Source organism: Denticeps clupeoides, chromosome 5, assembly GCF_900700375.1.
Source record: "Denticeps clupeoides chromosome 5, fDenClu1.1, whole genome shotgun sequence".
NCBI lineage: Eukaryota > Metazoa > Chordata > Actinopteri > Clupeiformes > Denticipitidae > Denticeps > Denticeps clupeoides.
In genome coordinates this window covers 27220333-27234480 of record NC_041711.1, presented here as the reverse complement: position 1 = coordinate 27234480, position 14148 = coordinate 27220333, and the positions used below count along the sequence as shown (strand labels likewise).

General features: G+C 42.4%; 3 protein-coding genes across 3 annotated transcripts; 1 reads left to right on the top strand and 2 right to left on the bottom strand.

Annotated features, from left to right (window-relative positions):
• Positions 1 to 20: 20 nt before the first annotated feature.
• Positions 21 to 3535, top strand: mettl25b (methyltransferase like 25B). Its single transcript, XM_028980017.1, has 9 exons — positions 21 to 63; positions 360 to 477; positions 583 to 701; positions 798 to 1014; positions 1150 to 1212; positions 1302 to 1439; positions 1530 to 2431; positions 2738 to 2922; positions 3008 to 3535. The coding sequence occupies exons 2-9, from the start codon at positions 376 to 378 to the stop codon at positions 3088 to 3090; spliced, it is 1809 nt and encodes a 602-aa protein (XP_028835850.1). The 5' UTR covers positions 21 to 63; positions 360 to 375; the 3' UTR covers positions 3091 to 3535.
• Positions 3536 to 3559: 24 nt separating this feature from the next.
• s100a1 (S100 calcium binding protein A1) lies at positions 3560 to 4592 on the bottom strand. Its single transcript, XM_028980448.1, has 3 exons — positions 4474 to 4592; positions 3808 to 3964; positions 3560 to 3709 (listed from the first exon to the last, which is right to left on the bottom strand). The coding sequence occupies exons 2-3, from the start codon at positions 3946 to 3948 to the stop codon at positions 3560 to 3562; spliced, it is 291 nt and encodes a 96-aa protein (XP_028836281.1). The 5' UTR covers positions 3949 to 3964; positions 4474 to 4592.
• Positions 4593 to 8468: 3876 nt separating this feature from the next.
• Positions 8469 to 13760, bottom strand: tlr18 (toll-like receptor 18). The gene is made up of 4 exons (XM_028981307.1): positions 13526 to 13760; positions 10761 to 11749; positions 9482 to 10658; positions 8469 to 9399 (listed from the first exon to the last, which is right to left on the bottom strand). Exons 2-4 carry the CDS (start codon positions 11741 to 11743, stop codon positions 9031 to 9033), a joined length of 2529 nt encoding a protein of 842 aa, XP_028837140.1. The 5' UTR covers positions 11744 to 11749; positions 13526 to 13760; the 3' UTR covers positions 8469 to 9030.
• Between the last annotated feature and the right edge of the window lie 388 nt (positions 13761 to 14148).

Genomic DNA, 14148 nt, shown 5'->3' with positions numbered 1-14148 from the left:
TATTTTGAAAAGAACCCGGAAGGAAAATAACCGTGTCGTTCGTTCGGAAGAGAGCGCTTCGCGGTGGGTCTCCCAGACGCACGCGTTTACATTTACAGCATTTATCAGACGCCCTTATCCAGAGCGACTTACAGTCAGTAGTTACAGGGACAGTCCCCCCCTGGAGACAGTTAGGGTTAAGTCCATTGTTATTTGGTTCGTTTAATTGCTTGCTAATGTACGACCATAGAAGCATGGCATCCGTGACGAATACCGGTTTGGAGAACAAAATAAAATTGAAAAACTTTAAACGCTTTAATTTGATCTGGTCCCTCCCTGTATTTGTCATGCTAACCCATCTTCCCTTTTCTGATTACCAGCCTGTTTGGGAGAAAGATGCTCTCGCCAACACTTACAGATCAACAGCAAAGAGAACTGGCCAGGAATCTGACTTATTTTTTGTCCCAGTACAAGCACATTTCTGACTCCTATATTATTGTACGTATTATTCTTTTTTTTAGAATTGGTATTGTTAGGTGTACAACTACTCATTATAGTATGCATTGAAACCACAGAATGTTAACCACAACCTTATTTCCGTAGGAGTTCTTTTGTGAAAATCTTTGGGCAACATTACCTATCGGATGGCAAGAAACCCTAGATAAACTATCACCCCCTCAAATAGCTGATCTCTTGCTGGACAAAAACTGTGTTAACAAGAAGTGAGTTTTTTTTCCATAGTCTTCAACAGTTTTGTGTGCATTAACACGTGAAAACTTTTTTTTTTTTTAATTACTCTCATTCTCTCCCTGATACAGTTATCCTAGTGTCTGGCCACTTTCGCTGCTTGCTTTCCGTGCTTGTGCCCATACACTGATATTTCCGAGAATACCACCGGACCAACGGGTACAACATGTTGGAGTCATGAAGCCAGAAGAATTCCATGCAAATCATAGTCAGAGTTCACTGCTAGGACACATATTCAGGAAACACGTGAAACCCAAGAAGCAGCATGAGATCCGCATGCTGGGCATGGTATGAATTTTAGACTGATTAATGTTTGAGAGAATTTCCAAGCAACCGGTTCCGACAGGACAGGCAGAAGAAAGCTTTCTTTTGTGGTGATATTAAAAAAAAAAAACTATTCTCTGTCTCCCCCTCATCTAACAGATGGTGAAAAAGCTTTGTGACCTGACAAGTTGCAACAATGTAATTGATGTAGGATCTGGACAGGTAACCTTTGTTTTTTTTGTTTTTTGAGAACGCAATCCTTAAACAAAATTAATTAACATGCCCGACATGTCTATATGTCTGATTGTCAGGGGCATTTGACACGTTTCCTGTCTTTTGGGATGGGCTTGTCGGTCACAGCAATTGAAGCAGATCCACATCTGGTGACCATGGCCTCTAAGTTTGATGGTCAACTCCGTGCTACTCTAGAAAAGGAGACTCGAAAGAACGCAAGTCTTATCCATTTGGATAATATTGGTATCATCTAATTCCTTTTGATATTTTAGTCAATGTGTCTATAATAACAACTGCACTTTCAGGCTTCTACGTCTGCACCCTCTGGTCTGCCACCTTGTCATGTGGTTGGCTGGGTCAATCCTAAGGCCTCATGGGAAGCCTTCTTTGAACAGTTGAACAAGAGAGTGAGTGAAAGTGAGAGGCTTACAAGCTCAGGAGGAACTTGTAAAAAGAGACAGTGGATATCCATGTCAACCCCAGGTCAGCGGTTGACTTGTGAAGACCTGTCATTGTGCCCATCTGAGTGTAACCCTTCCAGTTCTGCCAAATCGGAGCACGGCCTCTTACAACACAAGAAGGCTAATTGCACAGATCCTCTTTCTACAGCCAGTCAGCCTCCTCAGAGTGCTGAAGCAGCAATAGATTTACAATCAAATGTGGCAGTTTTGTCCCAGTGTCTCTGCAAATGTGAGAAAAGACCATACCACTGTTGTAACACAGGCTCAGATTTGTGTTCTGAGAAAAGAGGGCACTTGGAACAAGGTTTTATTCTTACTGGCCTTCATGCTTGTGGAGATCTCAGTGCCACACTCCTGCGCCATTTTGTCAGCTGTCCCTATGTTCAGGGGATCACTTCTGTAGCTTGCTGCTATATGAAAATCACCACGAAAGAAAGCCCCAATCCTCCCGGGATTATTGCTTCTCCCTGTCAAAGTAACACTGAAGAGACTCGCCATTGTCAGTTTGGTTACCCAATGAGTGACTGGGTGGGTGGTTTACCTGGACACGAGCTGTCCTACAAGGCACGCGAAGGAGCATGTCACGCCATGGAGAACTACCTGGAGAGGCTGCGGGAGGAGAATGAGCAGGTGAAGACACACTGCTACCGAGCGGTCCTGGAGACCATCATTCGAGCAGAACGGCCGGACTTGCGTAGGGCCGGTGTGCAGACAATCAAAAAAGCCCACTCTCTGCCATTCTCAGAGTGAGTTACCCAACTTTTCAATGAAAAAGATGTGTCTTCATTTAGATTTTTCTCTAATAAATTACAGATAACGTAATTACACTTCTGCTTAATATAAAAGATGATTACAATAATGTATCTGTTTGCAGTAGTTCTATTTATAGGCTGTATGTCATTTTAAATGCATGACTGGTTAGCACTTTCAGATTAAAACTCAATTGAAGATTCATACAGTAAGCAGGTCAAATCAATGGTCTCAGTAAAGATAAATCAAAACAATGACTTCAATGACTTCATCTGTGGTAAAAGCTGACCCTGCCATTGCAGGTATGCCCGTTTGGGACTGTCTCGCCTGGGATTACCTGCTGACCTACCCTTGGATGACCGAGCGGTGGAGGACATGCTAAAGCAGCAAGGGCGCGTGGTTGCATTCTACAGCCTGTCACTGCTGTTAGCACCCGTGGTTGAGACGTTGGTTCTTCTGGACAGAATTATTTTCTTGCAGGAGAAAGGTGACACGTTCTACTAATCGCAGTCAAACATATGTATATAAAATCACAAATGCTAAAAGTAATCTCTCTACTTTGTTGTAAACAGGTCTGAAAAGCCAGCTGGTGCCCCTGTTTGATCCTGCATTCTCCCCTCGGAACCTTGTGCTTGTAGCAGTGAAGCTTCAATAATATTAATAAGACTGAACTAGAAATATACAAATACGATCATCCAAAGACAGAAGTTTCATTTAATATCGTTGTCATTTCAACGGGTCTTTGAATCCACTGCATGAAGCTTTCTAGTCAAACTTATGATTTCTGGATCTGCAGAATTCTTGGGGACGTTATGGTTTTACTGTATGTGAAAACCAGCTGAATTTTTACTTTGTCAATTGGAGCAATTATAGGAAGAGTTTTGATATGATAAATATGCCTTCTTACTAAGCAAGGGACTGAGGTCGTGCCATCAACCCAGAGGTCACATTTAATATTAGACGCGAAGGCTTATTCGTTAAATTGTGAAACCAATCAAATAAAATTAGTTCATCGACTTTAGCTGGTTATAGAGGGTGAGACAACACTTTGGTGACTCCACTGTCAAATGTTTTTATTTGAGAAAAAGAAATTAAGTAAAAAGTGCTACAGATTGTGAAGTGACTCAGTTCTTCATGCTCTCTACAAAGAACTCATTGCAAGCCACAGTAAGGGCCGCTACCAAAACAACAAATTCTTGAAAGTCAACTTCTCCATCGTGATTCTCATCCAGGTCATGCATGATCTTTTCCACAACCATTGGGTCTTTACTGGCCTGAAAAAAAAAAAAAAAAAAAAAAAGACATGTTTTAAGAGGACGTCTTCTCTGAAAGACGTCTGAAATGCCTTGAAGCCATTTTGAACAAGACTTACTGCTAAGAAGTCACTGAGCTCTTCCTGTAACAGACTCTTCATCTCCACTTTGCTCAGCTTGTATTTGTCCCCCTCCTTTGAAGAGTAAGTGTGGAACACCTTGATAAGTCCTTCCATTGCACTCTCCAACTTGGATGCCATTTGGATGCAAGCAAACCTTGGCAGAACACAGCAAAATAAGTTTACGCCTTACTTGGCGGCTGTAGAAGTCAAGCTCCTGCCTCAAACCTGGTCTGCACTTCGACATGGACCTGTGTCCTTTAGCCAGTCATTCTAGGGGATCTAATGACCCGAGGCTATATCTGGTGCAACAATTCACCCTGTTCATTTTCATCTACGATGGACAGACAGATCTTCATTAATTATCCAAGTGGTCTTTTGTTCAGGTGGGGCAAGTTAAAAATACATTACCTAACAGACACTCATTTAATTCTCTTAACCAAACCCACACTTTCCAAAGAAGCTGCTGGTTAAGCAGATGTGTCACCAACATTTTATTTACTATTTAATAAGGAAGAGGGGAGTCATATTAAACGTTAAATAAAATGTTGGCGACCCATCCAAGATCAGTCTTGGTAAACACACCAGTTAAGCTGATTACAACACATTAGCATAGACTCATATTGTGCCACTGACACAATATGCAGATAAAGACCCGCTACTCACCTCGGCGCGTTAAGAAACCTCAGGACGATTATGCGTTTCTCTGGATGAGACGCTTTTCTCCTGCAGGAATCAATCAAAACGAAGCGCCGCCTCCTCCCCGTTAAGAACAGCTGCGCGCCGTCATCATCAGCCGCCGCCGCCGTCGGTTACGCGCACCGGCCTCATCACCTGCCACAGCCGGTTACGCGCACAGTACTCATCACCTGCCACAGCCGGTTACGCGCACAGTACTCATCACCTGCCACAGCCGGTTACGCGCACAGTCCACATCACCGGCCGCCGCCGGTTACGCGCGCCGTCATCATCACCTGCCTCCGCCGGTTACGCGCACAGTCCTCATCACCTGCCACAGCCGGTTACGCGCGCCGTCATCATCACCTGCCGCCGCCGGTTACGCGCGCCGTCATCATCACCTGCCTCCGCCGGTTACGCGCACAGTCCTCATCACCTGCCACAGCCGGTTACGCGCGCCGTCATCATCACCTGCCGCCGCCGGTTACGCGCGCCGTTCTCATCACCTGCCACAGCCGGGTTACGCGCGCCGTTCATGCCGCAGCCGGGTTACGCGCGCCGTCCTCATCACCTGCCACAGCCGGTTTACGCGTCATCATCACCTGCCACAATCGGGTAACGCGCGCCGTCGGGTTACGCGCACCGTCCTCATCACCTGCCTCCGCCGGTTACGCGCGCCGTCCTCATCACCTGCCACAGCCGGGTTACGCGCACCGTCGGGTTACGCGCACCATCCTCATCACCTGACCCAATCTGGTTATGCGCGCCGTCGGGTTACGCGCACCGTCCTCATCACCCGCCACAGCCGGGTTACGCGCGAAGTCATTATCACCTGTCGCCGCCGCAGAATGACGATGTTGGCCTCGGTCATGAAAGCTAACGTCCAAAGTCAAGTTCAGTTATAGATTTAGGTTGAGCAATAAGTCTTCAATCGAAAAAATGTCTCAGGTAGTCTAATTAACATACATACATAACTGGACCTAGGTTTTCATAAGGCATAATTATTATTTGGACATTGTTTTTACTTCTCCCAGTTAGTTACTGTTTCTGATTTGTTACAGCTGCCTGATTGGCAGCTCGATGAATTCTGGGAAATCAGCAGTACCTGACCTTGAAGGCCATGCATTGAAGATCCCTGCCATTCGTGTTGATGTGCCTTTATCTTTTCTCAGCAGCATCCAGCAAAATGAAAGTGTCCCCTGCAGGGGCTGCAGCGGTCGTCTCCATTTCAGTGTTCGACTCCAGTGACCCAGCACCCTGCTTTTACTTGTATCAGAAACTTAACCTGCCATCTCTAATTACTGCACGAGACAAGCTCACGTCGAGCTCAGGCACCTGGTGTTGCAAACTGATTCGGTCCGACACACGAATGGCGAGCAGTAAGCTAAACCATGTTCAGCCTGGTCTGTGGACTTTATTGTAGTATTTATCACATAACAAATACTTTTAATTAAAAACATTTAATGGAATATAATGCTAAATGGTCTTAGACAAATGATAGGGATGAGGACAAAGAAGGAAACATCATCAGAGCAGAGACCAATGTATATTTTTTGGTGAATTTATTATTAGAATGTTTTTCAATTTCAGCAAATAAATACAAATTCTGCAGTTTATTGAAATATATTTGCATGACTTTTTACACGTATCAATAAATGTTGAAATTAGTGGAAATATTGAGAATGAACAATATGTACATTCACACACAGAAAGACCTCAAGTAGAACCTGAAAAAAAAAAAGAAACGTTAGGTGAATAACTTGGTCTTGTTACACTGACACCCCAATGGATGGGATTTAATTGGCAGTATGTTGGTTGGGCACCTACAAATGGCGAAGCTGGACAACAGGAAGTTGTTACACGTGTTTTTCGACGTGTTTTTCTGAGCATTGGTCCATTTGGTTCAACCCTTTTCAAGCGATGCATATACAACAAAGATACATCCTGCTGGCAACTGCACAAATCCACCAGCTGCTTTACTGGGTTTCCTGCTGACCAGTATATATTGTGTTTTGTATGCTATTTTTCCTGTTGACTACAGCTATACAACTGAATGAGGCAATGAATCAAATTATTTGTGGAATTCGTTTAAGCAGAAAGTTCCATGGTGTAAGATATTAAAAAGGCTAATATCCCATCAGAATTTTGCTTGTTATACAGTCAGCAAACTCATGCTTCCAATAAACACCCAAGCAGCGATTAAAATCAGTACCAAGTATGACAATACATTCCTGTATATATGCAACTATTTTGGTCTTTTCACATTTTACAAATCTACTTTGAATGAACATGAGCAAAATGGAGTAAAACTAAATATTAAAAAATAATTGGTACTTAAGTAAAAGAACAGTTAAAATCTATTTTACTAATAGAAACTATTGGATACAAAAACAAAGTAAAACTGACAAATAGAGAAAACAAAACATTTTGTACATCACTGCATTAACACGAGAACCTAAAGAAAAATAAAATAAAAAATAATAGAGATTGATACACGGATCATTTATGAATTATAAAAAGAATTCTACAAAATGTAGGGAAATTAAAAAAGTGAAAGTGAAGTGATTGTCATTGTGAAACACTGTAGCACAGCACACTGTGACACAATGAAATGTGTCCTTTTAAACATCACCCATAGTGAGGAGCGGGCAGCCATGACAGGTGCCCGGGGAGCAGTGTGTGGGGACGGTGCTTTGCTCAGTGGCACCTTGGCAGTTTGGGATTTGAACCGGCAACCTTCTGATTATAGTTCAGCTTCCTGAGTAGTTTCATTCCATCAGTACAGAATACTGGCACCATTGCTACATATCACACTATCAAAATTCAAAACGCTGAACCTTCATCCTTAAATGTTGATCTTAATATCAGCATTACGACTTGCAGAACTGGCAGGTGCAGGTGGAGACTCGTCTTTATCTAGTCTTAAAACTTCATTCCAACATTTTCCACTGAAAGCAATGTAAAAACTTATCTGTTTTTAAATATTTACCTACTGAACAATCACATTGTTACAAAGCATGAAGACTTTTTTTTAACAGACTATTGTAAGTCAACAGGTAAATAAATGATAAGGGATATTACATTGTATTCTTTCACAATGTAGACAGACTTAAAGGCATATGCTCGAGTCCCTTTATGGCACATGTTGTACACATTTTAATACATTCTGCAAATGACTTTATAATTTTATAATTTAGTAGACTGCTCAAAAAAATGAACGGAACACTTAAACAACACAAATGTATCCCCAAGTCAATCACACTTCTGTGAAGTCAAATTGTCCACTTAGGAAGAAACACTGACTGACAATCAGTTTCCCTTTGCTATTGTGCAAATGGATTAAGACAACAGGTGGAAATTGTAGGCAATTAGCAAGACATCCCCAATAAGGCCGTGGTTCTGCAGGTGGTGACCACAGACCACTTCTCAGTTCCAAAGCTTTTGGGCTGATGTTTTGGGCACTTCTGAATGCCAGCAGTGCTTTCACTCTAGTGGTAGCATGAGACGGAGTTTACAACCCACACAAGTGGCTCAGGTAGTGCAGCTCCTCCAGGATGGCATATCAATGAGAGATGTGTCCTAATGCAAGACAATGCTAGACCTATGGCTGGAGTGTGTCAGCAGTTCCTGCAAGGCACAGGCATTGATGCTATGGACTGGCCCGCCCGATCTGCAGACCTAAATGCAATTGACCACATCTGGGGCTCAATCACTCCATTTACCAACGCTGTGTTGCGCCACAGACTGTCCAGGAGTTGGCAGATGCTTTAGTCCAGCATTGGGAAGAGATCCCTTTAGGAGACCATCCGCCACCTCATCAGGAGCATGCCCAGGCGTTGTAGAGAAGTCATACAGGCACATGGAGGCAACACACACTACTGAACCTCATTTTGACACTTAAGGACATTACATCAACGTTGGAACTTTTAATTCCACTTTAATTTTGAGTGTGACTCCAAATCCAGACCTCTATGGGTTGATAATTAACAACAGAAATCTAATTTATTTTCTGTGATTTTTGACAGCACATTCAACTATGTTAAGAAGAAAGTATTTAAGTATTTAATACATATTTCATTCATTCAGATCTAGGAAGCCTTTATTTTCTGAGCAGTGTATATTGTTGTAAACAGGCAGGTCAGCCCGTGGCCAAAATATAACAAATTAATGCAGATTAATGTTTTTTATTTTTAGATATGAAAGGGATTTTGAAACTCTAGCCATCTTCATGTGTGCAGATCACTCTAACATCTCAGCTCTTATTCCAACTGAGACATGAGATCCTTCTTTTGCTATTGAGCTTGTGGCCTTTCAACACATGTAAGCTCTCTGATGACTGTCTTAGACTTTCAGGGCAGAGGGCACCATTGTTTCCAATTCCATTGATGACAGAGGGCATTAGGGACTAGGTGGATCACATAGTTTATGATCAAACTAAAGTGGCAGGCTCTCCTTGGCATCATACCTACAAAACCACTCCATGTTTAAAGGTGAGATGCATTTCATTTACACAAAGCTTGGTGCCATCATGTATTTGGCTACTGCCTATTCACTTGTTACTGAAGTACTCACTTCCATAGCCACTACATCTGATGGCCTTTCATGCTCCTGTGCTTCTCCTGGACTATTGCAAGGCCTGTCCTGTTTATGAGTGGGTTTGCCAAGAACACTTTTAAGCTGAGCCCAGAAGAATGTTTGTTGCTTGATTTGTTGAGGCCACTGCAAGTAGGTCTTTGTGCTCAGCATTTTCTTCAGTTTGCAATACTTGCTAGGTAAGGACTCTGGACTGATTGGCTCTTTCAGTACAAGAATGACATCAGTGAAAGTCTTGCCGATAGCTCGCTGCTGAGCAAAATATAATTCATAGTTGCACCACTCACTGTTTACGAAGTGTTTGGAGAGCACAAAGATGACCTGAAAACAAAGACAATGCATATAATTAGCAAGCAATAAGTGAATATAGTCACACTTGATCTGTGTTGCACGGCTGCTGTACCTTCCGGCTGTTCTCAATGTTGTCAATGATGTTGTCAATTATCCACTTCCCTGGCATAAAATCCCTCTCGTGAATACAGAGCTGATAAGGTGGCTTGCAGTTTTCCAAGCAAGGCAGCAACTGTTCCTTTACCCATTCAGCATCAGAGTGGCTGTAGGATATGAAGGCATGGTAAGCATAGTCCCGTGACAGTCCGGCCCCTTCCTTGTGCGCCCTATACTTGGCTCTCAAAATCTGATACGTTGCTTTGGTGTACCAGGGGATGTCAAATAAATAGCACATAAGCAGCATTCCAAACACCAGTCCTGCTGTGGACACAACTGAGATAAGAATGACAAGCCTAATGTCACAAGTGACGTGACCAGGAAAGAATTCAGACACCATCGTATTTAGCAGCTCCTCCGGATGGTAACACTTATAGTTCCCCGGCCAGTCAGTGATGTTAACTTTCCCTTTAGTTGTAGTCTCCTGAATGAACGTGTAGAGGTCACAGCTGCAGTGGTATGGGTTGTTGCCTGCCTTTAGTTTGGACAGGCTTGGCATGTCCTTGAAAGAGCCCAAGCTCATTAGGCCAAAGGAGTTCCCGTCTAAAGTCAAAGACTGCAAGTTGGGGTTCTCCCAGCCGGAGGGGATGAACTTGATTTTGTTATCATTGAGGAAAAGTTGCCTCAGGCTGATGGCTTTTTGGAAGTAATTCATGTCCAGCTGGTCCAGGTTGCAGTAAGAAAGGTCTAATGAATGGACTGTGGTGGGGAGACACTTGAAGCAAGTGACGTCCAGGCTGTTGTGGTGAGCAATAAGTGTAGAGATGTTCTGATTCCATGTGCAGCTGATACTGTTTTCTGTGTTCAGTTGGTTGTTGCTGATGTCTAGAATCTGAATGTGCTTAAATCCTCCAACAAGGTCTGCCATGTTACTGAGACTGGTCAACTGATTGGAGCTAATGTTGAAGGTATGCAAGGCAGGCATGGTTCCTTTAGTGTCACATCTCTTATTGTAGATGTTTTGGTCTTTTAACTGGTTTTTGGAGATATCCAGAACTTCCACGCTTCCCATTTCTGACCAAGCATCACAGGGAACAAAATTAAAGTTCACATTCAAAATGAACAGAGAACGGATCTTGCTGAACCATGTGAAACGCCAGTCAAACCGTAAAATGTCTGGATTACTGATATCCCTGTGAAGAAAGAAACAAAAATGCAAATGAAAAAGAAGAGTACAATCCTGGACATGACTGACATAGTCTTGAGTAAAAAATAAGTTGCAAAGGAACACTTACGAAAGAACCAAGCTGTCCAGAGCAAGATTGGTCACACTGGAGCCTGCGCCACTGTCCACAAAGCTGGGAGAGCGAGCAAAATCAATGAACAGGAGTTCTAGTGCCTTAATTGGACTGACCTGTAAATTTATAAGCACCATTCTCATGAACTTTTCATTGAATTTGCCACGATAGAAAACCAGCTTTTGTGCATTAATGTTTTGTAAACCTTGACAAATGTCATCATCCTTTGTGTAGTAAGTGAACTCAAAAATGTTGCGGAAACGGAGAACATTTAATGTCTTCTTTGCAAGATCTTGCAGTATGTTTGGCAATACATGGGGTATATTGTCTATAGCTACATCAAACCACATGTTCTTGGTCTGAATTATGCTTAAACAACCAGGCTCATAAACTTGCAGACTAGGACCACTTTTAAAGGAAAATCTCTCTAAGGAGAGGTTTCTCAAGGCCAGGACATCCTTTCTCTGCAGGCGCTTGACAAAAGGACCACCCAAAGACAGGTACTGAAGCCTAGTGAACGTAGAGAAGACATCATCTAGAGTAATTTCACTGTAAAAATTATTCGACATGTCCAAGTTCCGAAGCCCGGTGAGGTTACTCAGTGCCTTGTTAGGAACGGCATCCAAAGAGTTGTTGAAGATGTTCAGGTTCTCAAGGAGAGGGTTGGAGCTAAAAGCGTCATCCTCAATAAGAGTGATGCTGTTGTACTGGAGCTGGAGCACGCGTAACCTGGGCAGATGAGAGAAATCCCCGCTGCTGATCGCCTGCAGAATGTTGTGGGAGAGGTCAACCTCTTCGACAAATGATGGAAGCTCAGCTTTGGGGACATGATCGAGGTGTCGCCCACTGCAATCGGCTCTGCGTTGGTCAGTACTTACAACGCAAGAATAATTCGTCTCAGTCTTTGCAAAGGTCAGAGAGTGATACGCACAAAATAAAAGGCTGATAAAAACAGCCCGAGGCCATTTCAGCTCCCCCATGAGTATCTGAGGAAAGATAAAAAAAAAAAAAAAAGATAAGCAACGTCAATCAGAGTAGCGTGGTCTGAACAAACTAATCTGAATCACCACATTTTCAGACTGGAACTGATTTCTCTGAAGTGAATATGAAGCAGTGCCTGACAGGGGTGCCCCAAAATAATTTTAATTCACATTCTAAAATGTACATGAAGAAAGATAACAATTATTATCCTGTTCAACATAGTCCTCAGTTAACTTTTGTGAAGAAACCTCAGAAATATGTGATGCTAAAAAAAACTTTTTAAAAAGCTGCTGAATTTGCGGATTACAGGGAAGTGGTGCCTGCTGATGCCATTTTCCTGCTGAAGCCACACTACAGCACCCTCCAAGCTTTTTGTTCCATGATGACTCTAGCAAACCTTCCACAAGATACATTCAGTTTCTCAATTTCACAACTGTTCTTTTCCATGTCAGTTCTGCAATTTGTGGAACAAATTGTCGATCAGAATAACGTAGCAAACTGGCGCCTATGTAATACTTCTGCATAAAGTGCTTTCCCGTATAAATTATTTGTTATTTTCAAAACCATGAGTCTGGTAAAGAAATCCAGCACCAGTCAAAACCAGTTCTTCACAAATAAAACAACCTATCGTGTATATCCTGCCTTGCGTAATACTAATACTGTCTAAATGTTTCTACAATTCTAGTTCCAAACACAGCACCAAGTAATTATTGCAGCCGTTCAAACTCAGTTTGTACATTTTAAATGTACAAGATGCTTAATTACTTTGAAGTTAACGTGATCCAAAAGTGATATAAAATACATTTTTGGTGGTAGAAGCCTAGTGTACAACACACTTGCCCATAAACTAGAAGACCAGAAATCTCACAGGTTCAAACCCCACTTAGTACCACTGGGTCCCTGAGCAAAATACTTAACCCTGTGTGTCTCCAGGGGGACTGTCCCTGTAACTACTACTTGTAAGTTGCTCTGGATAAGGGCGTCTGATAAATGCTGTAAATGTAAGTCACTGGGTGGTAGTAGCCTAGTGAGTAACACACTCGCCTATGAACCAGAAGATCCGGGTTCGAATCCCACTTACTACCATTGTGTCCCTGAGCAAGACACCTAACCCTAAGTTGCTCAAGGGAGACTGTCTCTGTAACTACTGATTGTAAGTTGCTCTGGATAAATTGTTATTAAATGCCTGGTGATTTGACAGTTATGGCATATTAATGGCAATATTACACTAAATAGACAGCAAATTTCTACTTGATCAAACAATATAATGTTGTGTTAATTAATTAACACAACACAATTGTTTTGCTTGAAGTAAAGGCTAAATTTTGTGTATGAAACGTGTGTGAGAAAGAAATGTGCTCTACAGCGCCCCTACCAGGCCCCTGTCTATACAACTTTGCATGGCACCTGTTGGTGTGAGATTTCAAAGTTAGTTTAATTTTGATTGAAACAGAGAAGAAAAAACGTTTTTAATCTTTCACAGCTATGTTCTTATAATAATAGACAACTTAACAGAAAATAGCGTGCCACAGCCTCAATGTAAGTTCATCAAAACTGTACATATAATTAAAGAAATATCATTTAGGTTACAATGAGTAATTAGTAAAACTGTAAAAAAAAAAATACTAATGTGCTCCATATTTGCCATACATCTGTTTGTAATGAACTACAGTATACAAAGAATTCTATTAGCAGCCTCGCTTTTTTTTTTTTTTCCATTTCGTTCAAAATAATCAATAGCTGTGACCATCGAGAATCTCCCAGAGCTCCTGGGCACTTACCAGTGACTGGATCACTTTGCTGAAGAAAGTGTGCTTTTCACGGAGAGTCGTGCCACAGTGTAACGTCACACAGCCACTGGCACGCAAATTCCTGCGAGTTTCGTGTCTTTTCGGGCGGAGGGGGGCGGGTGGGGGCTTCGGCCAACCCAGCTCGGGATAGAAATCTCAGTCAGCCATTAACCAGGAACGATGGGGCAGAGATTCAGCTGACTTCTGCCTCCTCCTTCTCTTTTTCTGTCGTTCACACAGACTTTTGTTTCTCACTTGTATTAAATATTAAATTCTGGATGTCGAATAAGCATACGCCAGATTCCTCGGTCTGCCATGAACATACATTTTAAATGTGCATATAAAAAAGTAAAAAAAAAAAAAAAAAAAAAACGCGTTGCGTTCGTGTGGCGGTACTGACTGGCATCGGTACTGACCGGTAATGCTGTGACGTCACCTGCGTTCCGCTGAGGACGCTTCAGGAATGTGGGTTGTGTTGATGCGGGTCAAAACTGCAAACTAGTTGCGCTGTAATGGCAGCTCTTATTTTTAATGCAAACAGTTAAGACTTCCATTGTCTATGTTAAACGACTAGGTTGTTTTTTTGTTTTTTTTTTTCGCACGCCGGCTCCGCG

What these genes read in the sequence shown, in the direction of transcription:
- mettl25b (XM_028980017.1), top strand. Translation starts at nt 376, where the DNA reads ATGCTCTCGCCAACACTTACAGATCAACAGCAAAGAGAACTGGCCAGG. An exon ending in AAAAACTGTGTTAACAAGAA is followed by an intron (nt 702 to 797) that starts GTGAGTTTTTTT and finishes TCCCTGATACAG; the next exon opens with TTATCCTAGTGTCTGGCCAC. An exon ending in TATTTTCTTGCAGGAGAAAG is followed by an intron (nt 2,923 to 3,007) that starts GTGACACGTTCT and finishes TGTTGTAAACAG; the next exon opens with GTCTGAAAAGCCAGCTGGTG.
- s100a1 (XM_028980448.1), bottom strand. Translation starts at nt 3,948, where the DNA reads ATGGCATCCAAGTTGGAGAGTGCAATGGAAGGACTTATCAAGGTGTTC. An exon ending in AGCTCAGTGACTTCTTAGCA is followed by an intron (nt 3,710 to 3,807) that starts GTAAGTCTTGTT and finishes TTTTTTTTTCAG; the next exon opens with GCCAGTAAAGACCCAATGGT.
- tlr18 (XM_028981307.1), bottom strand. Translation starts at nt 11,743, where the DNA reads ATGGGGGAGCTGAAATGGCCTCGGGCTGTTTTTATCAGCCTTTTATTT. An exon ending in CTGGACAGCTTGGTTCTTTC is followed by an intron (nt 10,659 to 10,760) that starts GTAAGTGTTCCT and finishes CTTTCTTCACAG; the next exon opens with GGATATCAGTAATCCAGACA. An exon ending in ACATTGAGAACAGCCGGAAG is followed by an intron (nt 9,400 to 9,481) that starts GTACAGCAGCCG and finishes CTTTGTTTTCAG; the next exon opens with GTCATCTTTGTGCTCTCCAA.